The sequence below is a fragment of the Anomaloglossus baeobatrachus genome, chromosome 5 (assembly GCF_048569485.1).
Source record: "Anomaloglossus baeobatrachus isolate aAnoBae1 chromosome 5, aAnoBae1.hap1, whole genome shotgun sequence".
In the NCBI taxonomy this organism is placed as follows: Eukaryota; Metazoa; Chordata; class Amphibia; order Anura; family Aromobatidae; genus Anomaloglossus; species Anomaloglossus baeobatrachus.
The window spans coordinates 438,094,058-438,114,883 of NC_134357.1; the positions used below are offsets into that span (position 1 = coordinate 438,094,058).

Sequence of the window (20,826 nt, forward strand, 5' to 3'; positions counted from 1 at the left end):
TCTACTCATCATTGGAACATTCATCTTTACCTTGTTCTCTTCTAGGTTGTTGTAGTTCTGGCTGTTGAGATTTTTGGTCTCTATGGTTTTGTTCACTGCCTCATTCATTGCGTCCCGTAAATCCATCACACCAGAGCTGTAAGTTTCCAGTTTCTTCTTGATCTCATTCAGAAGATCCTGGTTGGCCTTCACACTGGAAAACAGCTCAGCTTTTACACGATCCAGCACTAAGAAGAAAAATCATTCATTATGTCAACATTCACAGAGATCATCGGTCACCATCAGATCATGGTCCTGAGAGGAGATGGTTCTCTAAATTGTCAAGTTCTCCCCATACCTCAAAGAAGCAGAGTGAGGGCCTCTCTCCAGCACAGGATCTACTCACATTTTTTGCCTTCGTCGTGCTCTTTCTCTGCTAGGTCTTTGGCATATTTGAAATCCTTATCCCTCATCTCCTTTAGCATTTTCTCTACCTCAGTGATGATATGTCTAAACTCCTCGGTGGATGTGACATTACTAGCATTAGAAGTGGCAATCTTGTTCAGCTGATTGACCAGTCCTATAAAAATAGAGAGCAATTATAGTCATAAAGTGGATACAATTATCTGAAAGGCGTTTAGTAAAACCATTTTCATATACTATATTAGTGATGTGTCAAGAATTCTCATGTCTTGCCCAGAGTAGAGAAAGGTTACAAAGAGCAGCTCAGACTCTAAAGGACTTGTCCTGTCTGGCATTACATAGACAACACTTGGATGTGAATAAGCACTGTGTAATGATTCATTTCCCCTGTGGAGGAGCTGCAGGGAAAACTTACTGCCTGGCTCCCTACATGTAGGGGATATTAAAAATGGAGAATACTTAGAACTAAACTGGAGAAAGAGTAACTATTTGGGGTCATTCTTTGGGGTGCATGAACCGCCCCTGCTGAAGAGGACAAATCAGATGGGTCGACATCCCAGGTCTGTACTTCACATGAATATTGATATAGCATTATTTAGATATTGTCCAACACTATATGGTGGTATAGTAGTATTTGATAACTTTATGGTGGTGTTTAAGAAGTGTAGAGTGGTGTTGAAGCACTATAGGGTAATGTTGGAAAACTATAGAGTGCTGTTAGTCCTTCACGCACATTAGATCAATGTCAGCCAAATTTGAAGAACAGGACAGATTGATTTCTTATTTTGTTCTCAGGAAAGATAAGACACCACCAGGTCTTTGGCAGCAGCTTAGTCCCATCAATCCCATGAAGAAAACATGCATGCTATGCTGAGAAGAGCGTGCATGTCTCGGGAGAGATCTCATGTATGGACACCTATAGCCACTAATTCCAGTTGTTTTCGGCACCATACCTACACTGTATAGCGGTACTCCATAAATGGGAGTGTCCTGGTAGCAAAAATAAGAATCAGCACATGATATGGTGAAACCATTGCTGTTCGGCACAGAAGTAAAATAAAATCTCACCCAATGAAACATTATATAGAGATTGCACTTGGATCATCACATCTTTTGCTTTCTGATTGGTGTCCTTAGACGCTTTCTGTATATTTATTGCTGTTCTGTTGGTGGCATTCACCTGGAGAAAGTAAAGACCATATGAGAACCCATTTATGTCATGATTATCCAGTGATTAACTGGTTGCCTCTAACATATGCTTGAACATTGTTGCAGCACCCCTTTGTGGCAAGAAGTGGAAATTAACCACCCACCTTCTCCTGCAGTGCATCAAAGTCTTGAGCAAGACTAAAAGTATCATCTTCTAGATCATCAGCTTTATCTTTTATACCATTAATGGAGCTCTGATATTGGAGCCACAGATCCTACGAGGAAGAAGGGCATAAAATAATAGTTTGTATATCCATCTTCTTATCGTTCAAAGTAATGCATGTTCCAGACTTACCGTCAAATTCGCAATGGAGACATTGAGGCCACTTAGGCGGGTCCAGGCAATGGAACTGATGCTCAGGTTGGTGAGTTTGTCCCTGATGCTGGGAATAAAGTCGGCCAGACGTTGCAGGTCCTCCAGCAGCGTCACCACACAGCTATCACAAGCTGCAGGAGGCGGAAACAGACACTCAGCACAAGAAGAGACATTCACAGATTTCTAACCTCAAGCCCAGGCTAAAGGGACCTTAGTGGACATTAAACTGCTGTTTTCTAATATCATAATACTAGGATTTGATATGATTGAATTACGTTAAAGGCACAAAGCCTGAGGCTGCACTACTGAGAGGCTGACATTTATGATTTGTGTCAGAAGCAGTGTTGCCTTGAAGATGTGTAAAGCGCAAAGGATGTAGACAGTGTTGTGTTAGGTTATTCAGATGTATACAAGATGGCCATGAGAATATTCCACCTTCCAGTAGTACAGACTCAGGCTTTGGGCCTTTATAATGAAGTTATTATATCTCTAGATAGAAGATATTAAAAAGCAGTTTTTACATTTCTAACGCACATAACAGGGTCTTTTCTCTCTGCTTGGTAGAATCTTAACCAATAGAAGAATGGTAGAACATAGAGAAATAATTTACATGGTATGGAGACTGTAAGTGTCATACCTATCTCTCTGTATTATGAGGGTAGTGACAGATTCAGGACTTGAGAGCCATTTCCATTTTAGACTCTCAATATAAAATGGATTTCCTTTCCTTTGGCAGTCGTAGGGTCAGATGTTTGCAGTTTGGGCCCACTCCCTTTATATACCCAATCATTCTTTGCCATTTGGATGCTGGGCCATGAGGTGGAAGGAGCTGCTGAAACCCTCTGTTAAAGTTGGTGTGGTGGATGCAGTCTTGGTGCTGACTGCAGCAGTTTATCGTTGTGTTTCCCCCTGTTTGTCTTCCTTCCCTGGTGTATTTTATTGCAGCAGTGGTGAGAGCGTCCCTTACCTACCCACTCACTAGCCAGGACTATTGTAGGGTCACTTACGGCTTAAGGTTCCTGCTCAGTGACAGATGAGGAACCTGTATAGGGACTGGCTAGGATTGCAGGGTATAGCGGCAGGAAAGTGAAGGAGGTGTCCATCTTCCCTTTCACTAGTATCAGGGCCCACTGTTGTACCCCGTGTTTGTCGTAGTGAAATCCCTCTGTGTTGTGTATTTTGCCCCACGCTGGACCTTCCCCAAGTCTGTACGTGACAGTAAGGGCACAATAATACAGCATTTTTTCCTCTGTTCAGTGGTTTATTGGGGCTTATGTTCAAAGAGAATGGGATTTGGGGATATGCGCCGATGGGGTCCTTAACTGCAGTGATACAGCCTGAGTCACCGTGTGCTCTGTTTTACATAATTTTCAGTCTTATATGTCTACTAGAGGCTCCAGTCTACTTTCTCCAACTGATGTATACAGAGTACATGGTAACGCCACCTTCATCACTATAGTAAGAGGCCCCGTTAATGCATACGTTTAATTCCCATCCTGCAGCCATATTGGCCATCTCTCCTTTACACAGGTGTGCTTGCTTGGTCCTGTGCACCTGTGCACTCTATGAGAGAACTGCCATCTGACATCTGACGGCGGCAGAACAAAGCGATCATCAGTCAAAAATCAGACATGTAGGCTCAATATCTTCCTTGACAGTCGGCCAGAGCCCCCAAACACTAGAGTGTTGTCTGAACTCGTTATCGGTCTACAGTATGAGGATCTTTAGTGTGGATGTACAAAGACCCGAAAACAAGCTTCATCCAATCACACAGCCCACCACATCAGACCCATCCAATCTCTAGCCCTCATCGGGCTTCATACACTGTCTACAAAGCTCTCATGTAAACCCCCACTACACATAGAATACAGAGCAGGTAATACTCACGCTCGCACTTCATCACTTCTGGCCCATGGCTGACCGGTACCTCGTACGGGCGGCTACAGGTGTCACATTGCTTCCCGGTCAGCCCGTCACTACATGTACACTCTCCGGTCCGTGGGTCACAGGAGCCTCCTTTACAATGGCATTCTAAGGAAGAACATACAAGGTTGTGTCGTGAATGGAAATACATTATATCCAGATATTCCCAAACCTGCAAAACTACAACACCCAGCATGCACTGATAGATGCACATGGTCTGGAAAAGCTGGGAGTTGTAGTTTTCCATCAGCGGAAGCACTGATGGTTGGAGACCCATAATCTATGAACATCTCTTACTTGTGCAGCCACGAGGACCAAAGCTCCAATACCCAGGAGCACACTGCTGGCAGCGGGAACCTGTTACGCCGGGGAGACAGTGACATTGACCAGTTTGGGGGTCGCAGGTTGAACTAGTTGAACCTTCACCACAGCTACATCTCTGACACCCTGAGCATGTGTCAAATCCATAATAGCCCTCCTAAAGGATTAAAAAATAAGACTTTATAAGACTAGAAAATGGCAGTTATTGAATACAAAAAGTTGCAACAGCCACAACTGCATTCACAGTCTTGCAGGCTTCAGAGCTGAAATTTTAGTATTCCCTGAATGCTCATCATATGCACAGTTTTTGATTTGGTGATCTGCATTGTGGGAAATATTAACCATGTCCCACTACATTGGGGGGGCTCAGATAAGAGTGGTGTCTGATGGCAAACTGGTTTCCAATAACAGCAGACTTGTGAATGCAGCTCTGGAGCATAATACAACCTGCACTTTAGGATCACTAAAGGACCAGTCATGCAAGCCATAGTGCTTAATAGTAGACAGCCATTGATGGTTGCCGCTTGTGTCCAGTGGATTACCTCGCAGCGGTTACAGGTCGGGCCTGTCACTCCAGATTTGCATAGACATCTTCCATTTCTTGGGTGACATGTGTCCGTTCCACAAGGAGAACAACTACAACCTAGAGAACAAAATATATTGTGACACATAGGACCTAAATACATCCCCAAATCACCAACTGGTGCCCACGACACCTGACCCAGGCGGATGGTTTGTTACAGTGTGTCGTATGACTTGTAACGAGCCATTCACTTGTGCCAGGAGGATATAGTAAGGAGGGTTATTCTCTACTATAGAAGTCTGGAATAAGGCGGTCATTATATGGCACTTACGGGTGCAGTTTTTAGCGCCTATGGCGTCCCCATAGAAGCCCGGGGCACACGCCTCGCAGTGCGGACCGGCGGTGTTAAACATGCAGCCAGAACATGTCCCGAGTAGAGGATCGCACTCATTGAACAGCATGTTGGAGTCTGTGTTCCCATTACAATTGCAGGGCAAACAAGAGCTTCCAATCACCATAGGATTCCCGTAATAACCAGGAGCGCAGCTAATATTGGAGAAGAAAGAGGAACAAGTTCAATTCATGGGGACTTGAAATAAAAATATATATAAACACTTTTATTTCCCTTCTGTATTTTTTTTCTAATGATTATCTAGCTAGGATTTTCAAGATCTTTACTTTCTGTCAGTGAATAGAACCATTCATTCCTGTCTCCATAGAGGCTGAAAATGTGATCTCTAAGGGCCGTTTCACACATCCGGCATTTCGCCGGATTGACGGATCTGGCGCAGTACAGTACAGTGTATACAGTACAATGGCATCACAGCAACCTCCGGTCAGATGCTGTCATGTGACCGGAGCATGTGACTGGAGCTTGCCGCAATGCTATTGTACATTATTAACACTGTACTGGAGTGTGCCACATCCAAAGTGTGATCTGACAAAACATCATTATTCAGGCAGAACATGTCTGATTTTTTCCTCGGACTAAAAAAAAATAAATCACAGCATGCATGATTTGCCTCCAAGAATCGGATCACACTCGGCAATTCAATTCTATGGGTCTGTGCAAAAGATCAGACTGACAGAATGGAGAAGGTGGAGAAACTTGCCGGTACCAGTGTCCCACTTGTGATTGCCTCTCGTGTACCTCGCGCGAGTCTCGCTGTGCATCACCCGTCATGGACTCACACTCTCCTCACAGGAGCGGGTCAGTTGCATACAACAACACAACAGTACAACATACAACATACAACAGTATGCAGCTGAGATGCTCCTGTCCGGAGAGTGTCCATGACGGGTGATGCACAGCGAGATACACTCAAGACAATCACAAGTGTGACACCGGCCTTAACAAGCTGCTCACACGGATGCATGGCTTATTACACAGATGCATGGCTTGTTACATGGATGCATGGCTTATTACACAGATGCGTGGCTTGTTACATGGATGCATGGCTTGTTACATGGATGCATGGCTCGTTGCACAGATGCATGCCTTATTACACAGATGCATGGCTTGTTACACAGATGCATGGCTTATTACACAGATGCATGGCTTGTTACACAGATGCATGGCTTATTACACAGATGCATGGCTTGTTACACAGATGCATGGCTTGTTACACGGATACATGGCTTGTTACACGGATACATGGCTTGTTACACAGATGCATGGCTTGTTACATGGATGCATGGCATGTTACACGGATACATGGCTTGTTACACAGATGCATGGCTTATTACACAGATGCATGGCTTGTTACACAGATGCATGGCTTGTTACATGGATGCATGGCTTGTTACATGGATGCATGGCTTGTTACACAGATGCATGGCTTATTACACAGATGCATGGCTTGTTACACAGATGCATGGCTTGTTACAAAGAGGGATGGCTTGTTAGACAGATACTTGGCTTGTTAGACAGATGCATGGCTTGTTACACAGATGCATGGCTTGTTACATGGATGCATGGCTTGTTACACAGATGCATGGCTTGTTACACAGATGCATGGCTTGTTACAAAGAGGGATGGCTTGTTAGACAGATACATGGCTTGTTAGACAGATGCATGGTTTGTTACACAGATGCATGGCTTGCTCCACAGACGGATGGCTTGCTCCACAGACGGATGGCTTGCTCCACAGACGGATGGCTTGCTCCACAGACGGATGGCTTGTTACACAGATGCATGGTTTGTTACACAGAGGGATGGCTTGTTACACAGATGGATGGCTTGTTACACAGAGGGATGGCTTGTTACACAGAGGGATGGCTTGTTACACAGATTTACACTGATCCATGGCTTGCTCCACAGACGGATGGCTTGTTACACAGATGAATGGCTTGTTACACTGTACCAGTGTCATGTCTCTGTAGTGCACGCACCGGCAGTGTAAGCAGCACCACATTAGTCCAGGCTTTTTGACCACAGACTGTAAGAATGTTTCACCAAATAACTGCAAGCAGAGATCTTGAAAGTCACAATGTGTATCAGAAAGTATATATAATTTTACAACATTTAAGCTTCACTTCCTGTTAGAAAGACTGCACAAGCCCCTTCAGGTCATCTATAGACAGTGGAGAGCTGCGTTGTAGCCAACATGGTGGCTAACAGATAACCATTCAGATGTGAAAGCCATTATCACTTACCGCTCACACTTTGCCCCAGCGTAACCCGGCTTGCAGAGACACTGCGTAGATGGACCCCTCTGCACACATCCAATGGCAAAACTGTGGGCACCCAAAAAATTGTGCAGGTGAAGATGAGGTGACATCTGAGACTTGACACTATACAACACTAACAAATGGCACTTACTTGTTAGATGCCACAGAAAGTGGGCAAGGACAGGCGACACAATGCAACACTCCACCCATGGTGCCATTGGACACAAAGCCTTCTTTACAGCGCTCACACTGGTCACCCTCAGTGTTGTGTTGGCATTTCTGGTATAATAAGTTGGGTGTTAAAGGCGTAGAGAGGAACATTGCTGCTCTGAATGGGAAACATTGAAGATAAAATCTTACCACGCACGTGCCAGTCCCTGGTAAGCACTGGTCAGAATGCCCACCGCAGTTACAGGGCACACACTTGCCTAAGAAGAGACCCTTGTCCCGGTAAAATCCAGGGGCACATTCCTGTCATAAAAGAAATGAAATATTCATTAACGGGTGACAGGCTAGACCAAATATTGGATATCTTATATGAAAGACATGTATTCCCCCATTAATGCATAGTTCTCAACCTGTGATATGCCTATCTTAGCGTGTGCTCACCATAGCTCTAAGGTGTATATGAAATGTCTGCATAATTCTGTCACAGACGTATGCCCTCTTCCGCTGCTGCAGGAGGGCAGTGGTATAAGAGTAATGACGGATGGCTCTGCTATAGGGGCACAGTTGTTTGAAGGTTCTGCTACAGGGCGATGTTGTTAAATGGCTCTACTATACAGGCAACATTTTGGATGGCTTTGCTATAAGGGTGATGGTGTTGAATGGCTCAGCAATAGGGGCACTGTTAGATGACTGTGCTAAGGGGGTGCTGTTGGTTTTACTTAAGGGACACTGTTGTTGAATGGCTCTGTTATAAGGAGCACTGGTGTTACATGAGCTATGTTATACGAGGGACTATTGTAGGATGGCTCAGCTATAGGGGGCACTGTAAGGAATGTTTATGCTAAAAGGGCTGGTTGTTGGATGACTTTACTATAGAGGTACTGTTGTAGGATGGTTTTATTATACAAGTATTTTTGTTGTCACGGCCTAATGTGATCTCAAGGTGGGGGAGGTCTGGGTTCAGAAGGGGACATCATATAGTTGATCACAGATCCTCTTTAGTGCCCACTCGTAGTTTATCCTGAGTTTAATTCCATCCAGTGCTGAAGGGGTTAAGGTTCTTTCCTATCCTGCTGCAATCTAACAGATGGTGTAACCTGAGTATCCACTCCTCATTCCTCCCTATGCCGTCTATAGTTCATATCTATGCTGTCCACTTTGAAGGAGCCAATCTCTGAAGAAGCTGAGGTGTAGCTTCAGTTGCAGCTGAGAAGTTCCTGCTGGAGAAGCCATTGAGTTTTATTTACAGTATATGTCTTTCCCCACCTGTTTCTATTACCTTCCTTGTGTTGCAGTGGCGAGGCTAGCATCTCGCTGGCCTTCACTAATCAAGGTGAGTTCAGGGCCAGCAAGGGTCTAGGCACTTCAAGGCGTACAGGGGGGAACCGTCTAGGGGCGTTATGGAGTACAGAGATCAGACTCAGATGATTATGGAGTACAGAGATCAGACTCAGATGATTGCTCCCCTCTCCCTAGCGCTAGAGCCTTCAGTTATATTGCTATAAGCCTTCAGGCCCTTCTTTTAACCCGTGTCTCCTAATGATGTGGTTTAGCAGTGAGAAGCAAGAAGCCACCTATCACTCTGGTAAGATGAATCAAGGCAACAGGGTAGTAATTTTGGTGTCGGGTGTTTGGCAATATTGAGAAACTCTTTAGGTACCTGACAGGAGTCGCCCCGGTAGTTGGCAGGGCACATACACAGCTCCACATTGCTGGCCCTCACTCCAACAACTGTCCCCTGACCTATCTCCAAAACAACCTGGCGCAGGGACACCATCAAGGAGGACTGGGAATTTAACGCTCGAATGTGCAACGCCTCTAAGTTTGCCAAAACCATCATGATGTCTTCACGAGATACAGGATAATTAGTCCCGATGTGAATGAAGTTACTCTGTAAACCAAAGGAACAAGGGACAATTATGGATTCAGATCATCAGTCTAGCCAGATACTAGAGGTCAGTATTGTGCTCTCTCAGGCTGACATCACCAAGACTCACCTCTATCAGTTGAACTTGGCCTTGGTGAATGTCTCCAGGTAGAGGGTATTTTGGTTCCAGATAGGCAATACTCATCTGGTTCCCCTATAGAAAAGGACACAAAACATCTCAATTTAGGTTGCTATTAAATCTGAAAAAAAAATATCCAAAATAAGTTGTGCTTGTGCCCTATACCTTCAGTATAATGTCTGGTCTCTGCTCCACAGGAATGTAGATCTGATCTCCTCGGATGGCTTCAGAGTTCAGCTCGTACCTCAGCAACCCACCATAAGAAGAAACCTACAATCAAAGAATAAAATTATTAAATGCCATGGAGCAGTTTACAAAAGTGGTAGCCTCCCATGAAATTTTTCATAAAAGCTAAAAGTCTGAGCCACAGAAATTGTGGGTTAACCAACAACCTCAAAATAAAAGTCAGAATGTGCAGACTACATGCATGTTTCTAACACCTACAGTACATACACATATCTTTGCATATTCACCAGAAATAAATAAAACCAGAATCTCTGCCATGCAGATGAAAAAAACATGTTAGCTGTTGTCCAAATGTCCTGTTAGGTGCAGGGGATGCTCATCCTATAGGTTAGGTTATTTAGTATCTATATATATAATTGCCCTACTCTGTCTCTCTGTCTGTCTGTCCAAGAAATTACGTCATACGCTGAAACCGCCTAAACCATGCCCACACAGCTCCAACAGGCCGAACACCCCCCCACACCCACCCCTCACTCCGCCCTCACCCAATCACCAGCGGCCCTGCATCACACCCCCCACACACCCACACCTTACTCTACCCACACCCAATTAGCAGCGCCGACCGTTCAATTAGAACACGCCTACTCGCCAAACCCTGACAATGCCACGACGCAGCCGGCGGACAGGTACAAGGGACACCGCCATGGAAGTCCCTACACCCGACGCGACGCAGCACAGTAAGCCCGACTCACAGGAAGCCCAAAGCGCAGGTCAGTGACCTAACTATGACACAGAGGGACGGGGACCGGAGGAGACGCAGCTGCGGCATCGCAGGGCTTCCCCAAGCCACAGAGACACATAGAGGGACGGGGACAGGAGACGCAGCTGCGGCGCACTAGGAACCCAGCATTCCGGGACGCAGCTCTCCCACTAACCAACGATAAATGCAGGGGAAGCACATGGCTACTTAAATATTAACACTGCTGTGAATGTTAAGGAGCTGCTCATTACTATTTATGAGCTGCTCATTACTATTCATGAGCGGCTACTTAACATTCACTGCAGTGTTAATATTTAAGTAACCAGCATTCATCAGTGGTTAGTGGGAGAGCTGCGTCCCAGAGTGCTCATGAGCCAATCACTACTATTCATGGCCAGCGGGAAATGAAGCCACACACACACCACGACTCCCACACAGCCCAACACAAACATACACACACCGGAACACACAAACCACCACTCCATACATTAACTACACAATAAATTCTAGAATACCCGATGCGTTAGAATCAGGCCACCATCTAGTAATAAGTATAGTTGAGTAAATAGTAAATAGTAGTAATAGTATAACATCCCCTAAGTGGGTTACTCAGAGGGCATAGGTAATGACTGATTAGTAAGAGGGGTGATAATATGAACAAAAGTTCCTGTATCCACAAAACCTAAGACTGTATAAGGAAGAGAAGAAAATAACAGGCTGGGATTGATAACAGGGGGGGGAAATATGAAGAAAGGTTCCTGTAAGTTTTCGATCAGTCGTTTAATAGCTTGTGTACATGGCCAGACCACAATAAACATGTGCACGGAGTGATCTACGAGACTCTATGCTCAGAGCACATAGGCTGCAATAGTTCTTGGCAGTGAGAGCCCTGATCACTTAGGATGATACACCACTGAGAACGATGATCTTTTGCATTGCACAAAAGATCATTTCACCTGTTCAGTAGTTTTTTGCTTGTTCATTGGGTGATCGGCAGCCTGTTTACACTGAAATATTAACATGAACTGAGCTTAATAATCTCTTAGTGTAAATGTAATTTATAGTTCACCTGAAGTTATGGAAGGCTGCACAGTAATAGGGGTGATAACATAATGAAAAGTTCCCCTATTCCTCCAGTAGGGTGACAGCAGGCTGTACAGGGGAGAGATGGCAGCAACAGACTATGACCGTTCTTCATGCTCTCACAAGCTCATCCCCTCCATGCAGACACTGAACCGTGAAGTAAAGCTATTCCTGATGGCTTTATACAATTGCTGCTCCCCAAATATTGCACCCAGAGCTTTGATTCTGATATGGGACAACTAATGTTATGTTGTTTTTTTTTTTGTTTGTTTGTTTTTAGAGTTAAGCACTAGTCCCTATATTTTAGCTGCGGCAAACATCTATAGTCATAATTAATTACATGTGTACATGACAGTGAAAGGATAAAGAAATTCAATCACAAAATGAATAATAAACAGCTGCAGAATCGCCCTAAGCTCACCCGGTCTCCGAGGTAGCTGCGTGGTGCATGCCAGTAAAATTCCTGGTAGACATCTGGAACGTCACTCAGATCAGCCTCAATGAGACCTCCAGAAAGTTGTGTGATCTCCACTTCCTGGCGATCTCCTCCAACCAGAATCCATCCCCTCATGTCACTGAACTGAAAGATATCAAAAATGAGGCAAAGAAGTGTGGAGAAGTAGAGGTATGGGGGTACATCAGTGTACAGGGTGTCCCTTACCTGAGTACGGAACTTGGATCCAGTGTGGCAGCGATCGGTGGCTCCAAAACAGAAGCAGCGGGTGCACCCTTTAGGATTGTCAGCATCCAGGAAGAAAGTGCCCAAGCGACACTGCTCACAGTTACGGCCTTCAACATTTTCCTACATACATAAAATAAATCATTTAAAGGGATTTCAATGCAGCCATTCAGATGTGTAACCACCACACTGTGGGATGTTGATGTATCACCCAAGTGCTGGGAGTACCGTAAATACCAACTTTTTCACTACAGCATCTTTGAGGATGCAAATATGTACATCACTCGCCAGCTCTGGAATTAGGTAACCACAGTAAGTTGTCTATTACTGATAAAGCACTTGAGATTAGGGGTTTATTATATATATCCATACACCCGAATACAGAGGTCCTCTGTTCAGGGTTCTTTTTTGGGGTAGAGGTGTCACAAAGTGCACCTCTTGCTCTGGATGACGTTGTTAGACCTGCTTTACTCACAAAAGCCAGTGATATAAATGGCCCCTGTGCAATGCCTCACTTCCTGCAGTGCTGCAGGGACAGTTAACACTTACTGCCAAGTCAGCCCACAGATCACAACCTAGTCCTAGGAGTCCCAGTAAGGACACACCGCAAACAGCTTATTTTTGGCAGGCCCTTCTAACAAATTGAGATTTCCAAAGTGGACAACCTTGAATGTATTTCATTACAGTTAAGCTACATTTGTACATCGTATGGTATAGTCTGTGATTCACTGACTGGCCGCAAATCTTCTGACCCAAACTCAACAGCCTCTTTGTAGGTACATCTGAAGCTGCCAAGTTAAAAGGAACCTAAGGGGCAGCTCGGTCTGATGGGTGCCACTGCTCTCCAGTCTGGAGCTTCCTCTCTGCTGTGATCTTTGCCCTCCTTCTATCCAGCCCAGGCCAGCATTCTGGTCCTGCGCAGATGCACTTTGATCTTCTCTACTGCGGGCAGATCAAAGTACTGTAATGCACAGGCGCGAAGAAAGGTTAAAGACTGCCCCTGCATGCACACTACAATACTTTGATCTGTCCTGAGCAGGGCAGATCAAAGTGCACCTCTGCAGGAGAGCAATGCTGGCTAGTGTGGATGACGTGGGATGCGTCATGCACATGGGCATCAGAAGAAGGAGGACAGAGATAGTCGCAGAGAGGAGGCACCGGACCGGAGAGCAGCGGCACACACTGGAACGGACCACACTCTAGGTGAGTATAATAAAAGTGCTTTTTTACGTTCTACAGAGCAGCCTGGGCTCTTATATACAGTATTCTAGAATGCTGTATAAAAGGGCTCACTGATGGTGGCCGCAGCTCACAAGGTAAAAACCTGGTGATAGGTTCCGGTTAAGGGTCAGGAGGCCTGCGGCCAATCCATGCAAAATAGTCCATACTCCGGCCTTAATACAATCCCATACCTTGCAGAGACACTGCCCTGTGACAGGATCACATATACTTTGCTCAGTTCCTGCCCGGTTGCATTCACAGTGTCTGCAGTTGGGGTATCCATAAAAACCAGGTGCGCATTTTTCACAACGGCGTCCCATTATGTTTGGTTTACACCTGAAAGAGAAAATGATTTTTTTTCCAGAACCGTAGAGCAGAGCACTACAGAGCTAAGATGTCATATTACGTGTCTAACAGGGAAGTATAGACAAGCTTTACAGGGCAAACACAATCAATAGGACTGTAGCTTTTGGATGGGACTAGATTATTTAGAAATGATGGAACCTAAAAACAACATGAAGTAAAGCAACAAACTTGACATGATTAGATAGAGCCAAAAATTCTGGATTTCTCCATGTCATGGCGGCGCTGTCACTTACGTGCACTGTCCAGTCTGGATGTCACATCCTGGTTGGGTTATGTTCTGCAGTCCAATCTCGGAGCAGTCACACTCCTCACAACCCACCAGGGGGTGACAGCCAAATGTTTGCGGTTGGCATGCTGTGCACTCGGGTATCACTGTGCGCGGCGGGCAAATGCACTGTCCGGTCACTTCATCGCAGAGACGAGGTCCACACTCGCAGGCTAAGAAGGAGAAGATGGGTATAGCATTACTCAGTGCAATGTAGGGAATGCCTTTACACTTAATCACTGGGCAAAGAAAAGATCAACATCTTTTGTGCCATCAATGAATGGGCACATGTATAGACAGAACACTGGACATCTCCCCCCGAGGTCTTATTGTGATGGTTGGTTACTTATGTCGATGTCTTCCCCTGTATTGCTGCACTTTGCTTGCTCATCATTGTTCTTGAGGAATAAAGAACTTACATCTGCAGTCAGGAAATCCCCAGAATCCTGTAGCACAGCGGGAACAATCTCGTCCGATCACGTTGGGCTTGCAGGAGCACTGGCCTCCATATGGCTCACACGTCGTGCTCAAAGAGCCGGCTTCGTGACAGTTGCAGGACTGGGCCCCATTGTTGTAGAAGAGGGACAGTGAGATCGCAGCATCTCTGCAGAATTTAGAGGTGGCTGGGCTGGAGCAAAACATAGGAAAAAATAAAAAAAAATAAGAAGAACATTTACAAACTTCTTACTAAAAAGATAGGATGGACAACACTTTTCGTAAGTCCCTATAATTTTAAAGAGGAGAAAGTTGCTATGAAAATGGCCTCTATATAATAAATCAGTGGTCTCTAATCTGTCGCACTCAAGCTGATTCTTATTAAACAGTCTGCTGAACATTCTGGGACTTGTAGTTGTACACAAGTGAAGACAGATAAGGAGACATACTTGCTCTGGAAACTGTTGGATCCACACTGACTGATAAAGTTGTAAGATTTGTCAAGAGGCTCCTCCACCAGGTAACTGGAGCTGTAACTGTCCTCAGGAATGACCAGGACATACTCCTAATAATAGAGATCCAGGATGAGACAGTGTCAGCCTGGACAACCAAGCAGATGACACAAGAAAACCACAAGTCACTTACCAGCCAGATTATCTTGCCATCGGGGACGTGAATGGTGACGGTCAGGTCATTATCACTAATATCTAGTATGGCCTTATCTTCAGACAGGACCAAGCTCCGACACCCATAACCATGGGGGCAGAATGTGGCATTGGCTAAACCTAGGAGAAGAAGTAGGGCAGATATACAACCTTAGAATTAAAGATGGTGCAAATTGATTCTCATAGTCAGGTCCAAAGGCCAATGTCCGTCGGACTGTAGTCCTGCAAAGCACCTCCTACCAGCCAGCATCCATGCCTTTTCTTTTGATGAGTCAGCAATGTTACATATGCGCCATCCATGACAATAACATTGTGCCAGGCCGACTAACCAAAAGAGGAACCAAGGATGCCATCAGGTAAGAGGTGGTTTGCATAGCTCCCATGGCGTGGCAACAGATTCCTGACATGGCTGAGTCCTGCAAATCAATTTGCATCATATCTTATTAGATTGTTACAGATTTCATTTCGCCATGTAACTTCTCGAATTCTCACCTCGCCAAACACGTCCTCCATGGACTTGAACTTCAACAGTAAATGAGGGTTGTAAAGGTTGATAGTAGTGGATAATGAAGGCGTAACGTCCAGGGGTCTGAACATGGCTATTATAGGTCACCTCCGTCTGGATGAGAACGGCGGAAGAAATAAAAAGAACATCACATATCAAAGTAAAAATGTATATCTTATGTTATGTGTGTATGAACTGTAAAGCATGTACATAAATTAGGGTAATTGTGGTGCAGGGGTTTAGTTTTAGTAGTGCAGGGTCTTCAATGGGTTCTGGTGCTTGAAAGGGCCCAGGTAGCTCTCTGACATTCTGAAAAACCTACAGAGCTGGACCTGGGGGGACCTAAATACAAAATGGACCCAGGAATTTCAAGCTATATCTCTGTTCCAATAAGCTTCTACCCATAATCAATGTGTAGCTAAAGAAATAAATGAGACAGGCTCATATTTTATGAAATGCCAAATATAACCCTTACATATTTTATATATATACACTAATCCCTCACCTCTGGAGGCTGCAAGCGGATCAGCTTAGTAGCATCTACAGCTGTTGGAGGCAATGATGCAGGGAGGGATGGCACCTTCTGGCCATTGTTGCCATTTGTCGTAATCTTCCCCTCGGTCAGCAACACAGACTGAGATGGTTTATGGAATCTTGATGGGGTGCAAGAACCACTGTGGACAAGGATATCAGGTGAGAAAGCAGCCATGGATAAGGAGTGAATTTGCCATTCAAAATGTGACCACCTGACGGTACCTGCTAGGGTTGAAGGACCCATGAACAGCAATGCAATGAGCTCTTGGCTCTATGTACTCCATGGTGTACTGATCAGCAGGGATTAAGAAGATCTTACCCTAAAAGAGAAACAGACCAAGAATTGCCATGAAGCCTGGATTCTATGTAGTCATGAGTGAAAATTGGAGACAAGTTGGTGACAGTGACTCCTTCAACAAGACTCACCAAGTGCAGTTGTGTCCTGTCTGCTGAGAAACGAATGGTGACTTCAGTGTTGAGATCAAAAAAGGCCACCTTCTGCTGGGAATCCAAAGCCACCCCACGGCACAAAAAGCTGAAAAACACATGGGATTCAAGTCATGACATGAAATGGTTACCAGAAGAAACAGGACTCCTCAGAATGTTGACTGACCTGAACTTGCAAGGGTAGAAGGTGAAGGTTCCCTGCTGTGGAGGGATCTGGGCAGAGGTCACTGCTACATTGGTGGTCTGAAGGTCTTCCTCATTGGCATATTCAACAACAATGGCGTAACGACCTGGGTGGGGGACCGGCAGGTGGAACAAGACATCAATCTAAAAGAAAATGTCAAACGTCAGTGTTTACAGGGTCGACCACCTACAAGAAGCGATGGCACCACACTTACATCACTTCCATAGCATCCTATGAGTGGTGGATGTCGAGGGGTGATCTGCTCAGTCTGACATGGTCGTGGAAGGCTGTTATCCATACGGCAGACTCCTTCAATGCCTTCTGATGATGGAAATTCATCCAGAGAGAGGTATTTGTACAAAAGGCAACTGGAACACATAATGGAAGTTTACATCATCCTCTATGTAATCTTGGTGATGCATGCACATATATATATATATATATATATATATATATATATATATATATATATATATATATATATATATAGATATAACTATATAGTCTATACAGATCCTATAGTGCATGATGGTGACTATCTAAACAATTGCTGCACCACAAATCAGAGCTCAATTTGCCAAATGGTACAAGTGGATTTTTTACAGAGGATTTCAACATGATTTCTAAAACTGGCTTTTTTGCCACTTGGCAATTTGAGGTACAACACGCACATTTTTCCCGCATGATGAAGGTCTGCGTGACTCCATCACTTGTCACATGGGTGCATCTTAATTGGGTACATCATAAATTACGTGTGTTTCTTACTTTTGATTGCTCTTCTCCTGGGAGGGTGAATAGGTGCAGGCTTCGGTCACTTTCACCTGAAGGATCGGAGCCTCATAGTAAGCACTGGGAAGCAGGACGAAGTAATCCTAAGGAAGAAAAAACTGTATGAGAAGCAAAGACTCAACCCAAAGGATCGACCATATGTGAAGAACCCCAGGTCTCACCAGAAGCACGTCCTCCACCTCTATCACTACAGACCACGTGTTGGGATTTAGGACAAAGGGTTCTCCGAAACTTCCATGTGGGACAGTGACAAAGGCCGGGTCTTTGCTGGGAGGAAACACGATCTGTTTGATCTGTTCAGAACCTACAAGGGCAAAAGGATCAGAATAATCTCATGATCTTACAACCATGTAGTGGTCCCAGCTGCTAGTATGACGCTGCCATAGGATCTGATATTATTGGGATTTTAAATCTCCATGTATATAAAGCTTCATGAGGATGTGTCCTATGTCTGTCCTGGCCAATTATCGTGTTCCCAATGGTATCACAATCCTGGGGTGTCTTTTCTTACAACTCTGTTTTGTGCAATTCTCATAAGAAACCAATAAAAAAAAAATAATATAAAAACTACACTTTTATTGCCTCATTTGTAATAATCTGACAGAAAAAAAAATAATTAATTAAAAAACAAAATACAAATTTGATTTATTGTTTGTCTGGCCTCAATAAAAACCCAGCATATAAAAAGAGATAGAAACGTATATGTACCCCAATGTGACACCAATGAATAGTACAAATCCACAAAGAACAAGCCCTCACACAGCTTGGTCAATGTGTAAAATAGGTGTTTTGCGTGATTTAATAAGCAACCCAGAAATAAATATTTTATTTTTTTTAAAAAAGGAGGGATTTTGTTGTCCAAAAAAAGAAAAAAAACACATAAAAACTATATAAATTTAACAGTGACATAATAAAAGTGAACCTGTCATTTATACTTTGCGGTAAATGCCATAAAGCAAAGCCCTAAGAATCAATAGGGTTATTAATGGTACGTACTCGGACTGGGTCTCAGTTCATAGTGGGGTACCACAGGGGTCAGTATTGGGCCCACTTCTTTTCAACATATTTATAAATGACCTTGTTGGGGGCATGCGGAGTAGAATTTCAATATTTGCAGATGATACTAAACTCTGCAGGGTAATCAATACAGAGGAGGATAATTTTATATTACAGGGAGATTTATGTAAATTGGAGGATTGGGCTGAGAAGTGGCAATTGAAGTTTAATGTAGATAAATGTAAGGTCATGCACTTGGGTAGAGGAAATAACATTTATGATTATGTACTTAATCGTAGAACACTGGGTAAAACAGACACAGAAAAAGACTTGGGTGTATTGGTGGATGGTAAACTTCACTTTAGTGGACAGTGTCAGGCAGCTGCTGCCAGGGCTAATAAAATAATGGGATGTATTAAAAGAGGTATAAGTGTTCATGAAAAAAATATAGTTCTACCTCTGTACAAGTCACTAGTGCGACCACACTTAGAATACTGTGTACAATTCTGGTCACCGATATATAAGAAGGACATAGCTGAACTAGAGAGGGTGCAGAGAAGAGCCACCAAGATTATTAGAGGAATGGGTGGGCTGCAATACCAAGACAGGTTATTAAACTTGGGGTTATTTAGTTTGGAAAAACGAAGGCTTAGGGGGGATCTAATCACAATGTATAAATATATGAGGGGACAGTACAGAGACCTTTCCAAAGATCTTTTTACACCAAGGCCTGCGACTGGAACACGGGGGCATCCACTACGTCTTGAGGAAAGAAGGTTTAATCATAATCACAGACGAGGATTCTTTACTGTACGAGCAGTGAGACTATGGAACTCTCTGCCACATGATGTTGTAATGAGTGATTCACTACTAACATTTAAGCAGAGCCTGGACGCCTTTCTTGAAAAATGTAATATTACCAGTTATGTATATTAGATTTTATGACAGTGTATTGATCCAGGGAACTAGTCTGATTGCCGGATGTGGAGTCAGGAAGGAAATTTTTTCCCCATTGGAACTTGTTTGCCACATTGGGGTTTTTTTGCCTTCCTCTGGATCAACATGTTAGGCTACAGGTTGAACTAGATGGACTTAGAGTCTCCCTTCAACCTTAAAAACTATGATACTATGATACTATGAATAGTGGAGATGATGTGTTTCTCCACCTGATGACATGATAACAACACAATGGAGTCTACGAAAAAAGTGACAGCAGATACAATTTACCAACAGCGCCCCCACAGGAGAAATGAAGCATTACATGGTTTCCACTGAAATCAATGAGATGTGGTAACATATCGGGTCCTCCACTTACCTCCATTATTGTGATCTGATAATACAGTGGAAGAGCTGTTCAGTGAGATCTTTAGATGCTGTTTTTTTTTGGTTGGTGAAACTTTATTAACCCTAGAACACGCAACTATAGAAATCTACCATAGAAAACAAGTGACCCAGCAGGCCTGCGAGGCCCCAGGTATGCGTTCTAGGGTTAAACATGTACCGTATTTTCCAGATTGTAAGATGCACTTTTTCCCCCAAAATTGGGGGTAAAATGGGGGTGCGTCTTACAATGCGGATATGGCTTACCAGGGAGGCGGTGGTGGATCGGGGTCATAGGAGGCAGGGTCGGCAATACTGAGGGTGGCCCTGCAGTGTCGCGGCAGCAGCGGGTCACTAATCTGACTGCGGGATCTATTGAATCACCCGCAGTTGACGCGATGAACTTCATGAAAATGGCTGCGGAGGCGGCGCATGCGCAGAGTGACGCGATGAACTTCAAGATAGTGGCCATGGAGGTATTTCTGAGCATGAGCCGCCACCGTGGCCATTTTCTTGAAGTCCATCGCATCAATCGCGGGAGATTCAATGGAGTCCGAAGTCAGATCAGGCGCTCACTGCCGCAGCGACACACAGACACCCCGTCCTATGACCCGCAGGAGTCGCTCCACTGCAGTGACACCCCCGCAGCCCGCCACCGCGCCCCCCCTTGATGCCACAGTATTGCTGACTCTCTATTCACTGACCCTCTTAAGAAGCCACCTCCTCCTCTGAGCCCGCAGCATAGCTGACCCTGCCTCCTGTGACCATCCTGAGCCCCTCCACCACCGCCGCTCCCCCCTGGTAAGCATTAGGATTAAGACACACTGGGATTATAAAACAGACCTTCATTTTA

The 20,826-nt window shown here is 44.5% G+C and overlaps 1 protein-coding gene across 2 annotated transcripts in view; it reads right to left on the reverse strand.

The window, feature by feature from the left end:
- The window catches only part of LAMA5 (laminin subunit alpha 5), a 196,881-nt gene that overhangs the window by 38,187 nt on the left and 137,868 nt on the right, over positions 1-20,826 (reverse strand). For both annotated transcript variants that reach the window (XM_075350405.1, XM_075350404.1), the window contains 30 exons: positions 17,819-17,961; positions 17,634-17,740; positions 17,083-17,236; positions 16,851-17,011; positions 16,664-16,772; positions 16,460-16,557; positions 16,209-16,377; positions 15,691-15,817; positions 15,179-15,318; positions 14,983-15,098; positions 14,518-14,726; positions 14,067-14,271; positions 13,659-13,803; positions 12,229-12,369; positions 11,989-12,147; positions 9,704-9,808; positions 9,530-9,613; positions 9,193-9,423; positions 7,725-7,835; positions 7,516-7,643; positions 7,350-7,430; positions 5,026-5,240; positions 4,714-4,814; positions 4,148-4,328; positions 3,815-3,958; positions 1,907-2,058; positions 1,716-1,826; positions 1,471-1,582; positions 386-559; positions 31-227 (listed from right to left, as the gene is read on the reverse strand). In XM_075350405.1, the coding sequence (XP_075206520.1) occupies positions 31-227; positions 386-559; positions 1,471-1,582; positions 1,716-1,826; positions 1,907-2,058; positions 3,815-3,958; positions 4,148-4,328; positions 4,714-4,814; positions 5,026-5,240; positions 7,350-7,430; positions 7,516-7,643; positions 7,725-7,835; positions 9,193-9,423; positions 9,530-9,613; positions 9,704-9,808; positions 11,989-12,147; positions 12,229-12,369; positions 13,659-13,803; positions 14,067-14,271; positions 14,518-14,726; positions 14,983-15,098; positions 15,179-15,318; positions 15,691-15,817; positions 16,209-16,377; positions 16,460-16,557; positions 16,664-16,772; positions 16,851-17,011; positions 17,083-17,236; positions 17,634-17,740; positions 17,819-17,961 (4,310 nt within the window). The remainder of the gene's footprint in view (positions 1-30; positions 228-385; positions 560-1,470; positions 1,583-1,715; positions 1,827-1,906; positions 2,059-3,814; positions 3,959-4,147; positions 4,329-4,713; positions 4,815-5,025; positions 5,241-7,349; positions 7,431-7,515; positions 7,644-7,724; positions 7,836-9,192; positions 9,424-9,529; positions 9,614-9,703; positions 9,809-11,988; positions 12,148-12,228; positions 12,370-13,658; positions 13,804-14,066; positions 14,272-14,517; positions 14,727-14,982; positions 15,099-15,178; positions 15,319-15,690; positions 15,818-16,208; positions 16,378-16,459; positions 16,558-16,663; positions 16,773-16,850; positions 17,012-17,082; positions 17,237-17,633; positions 17,741-17,818; positions 17,962-20,826) is intronic.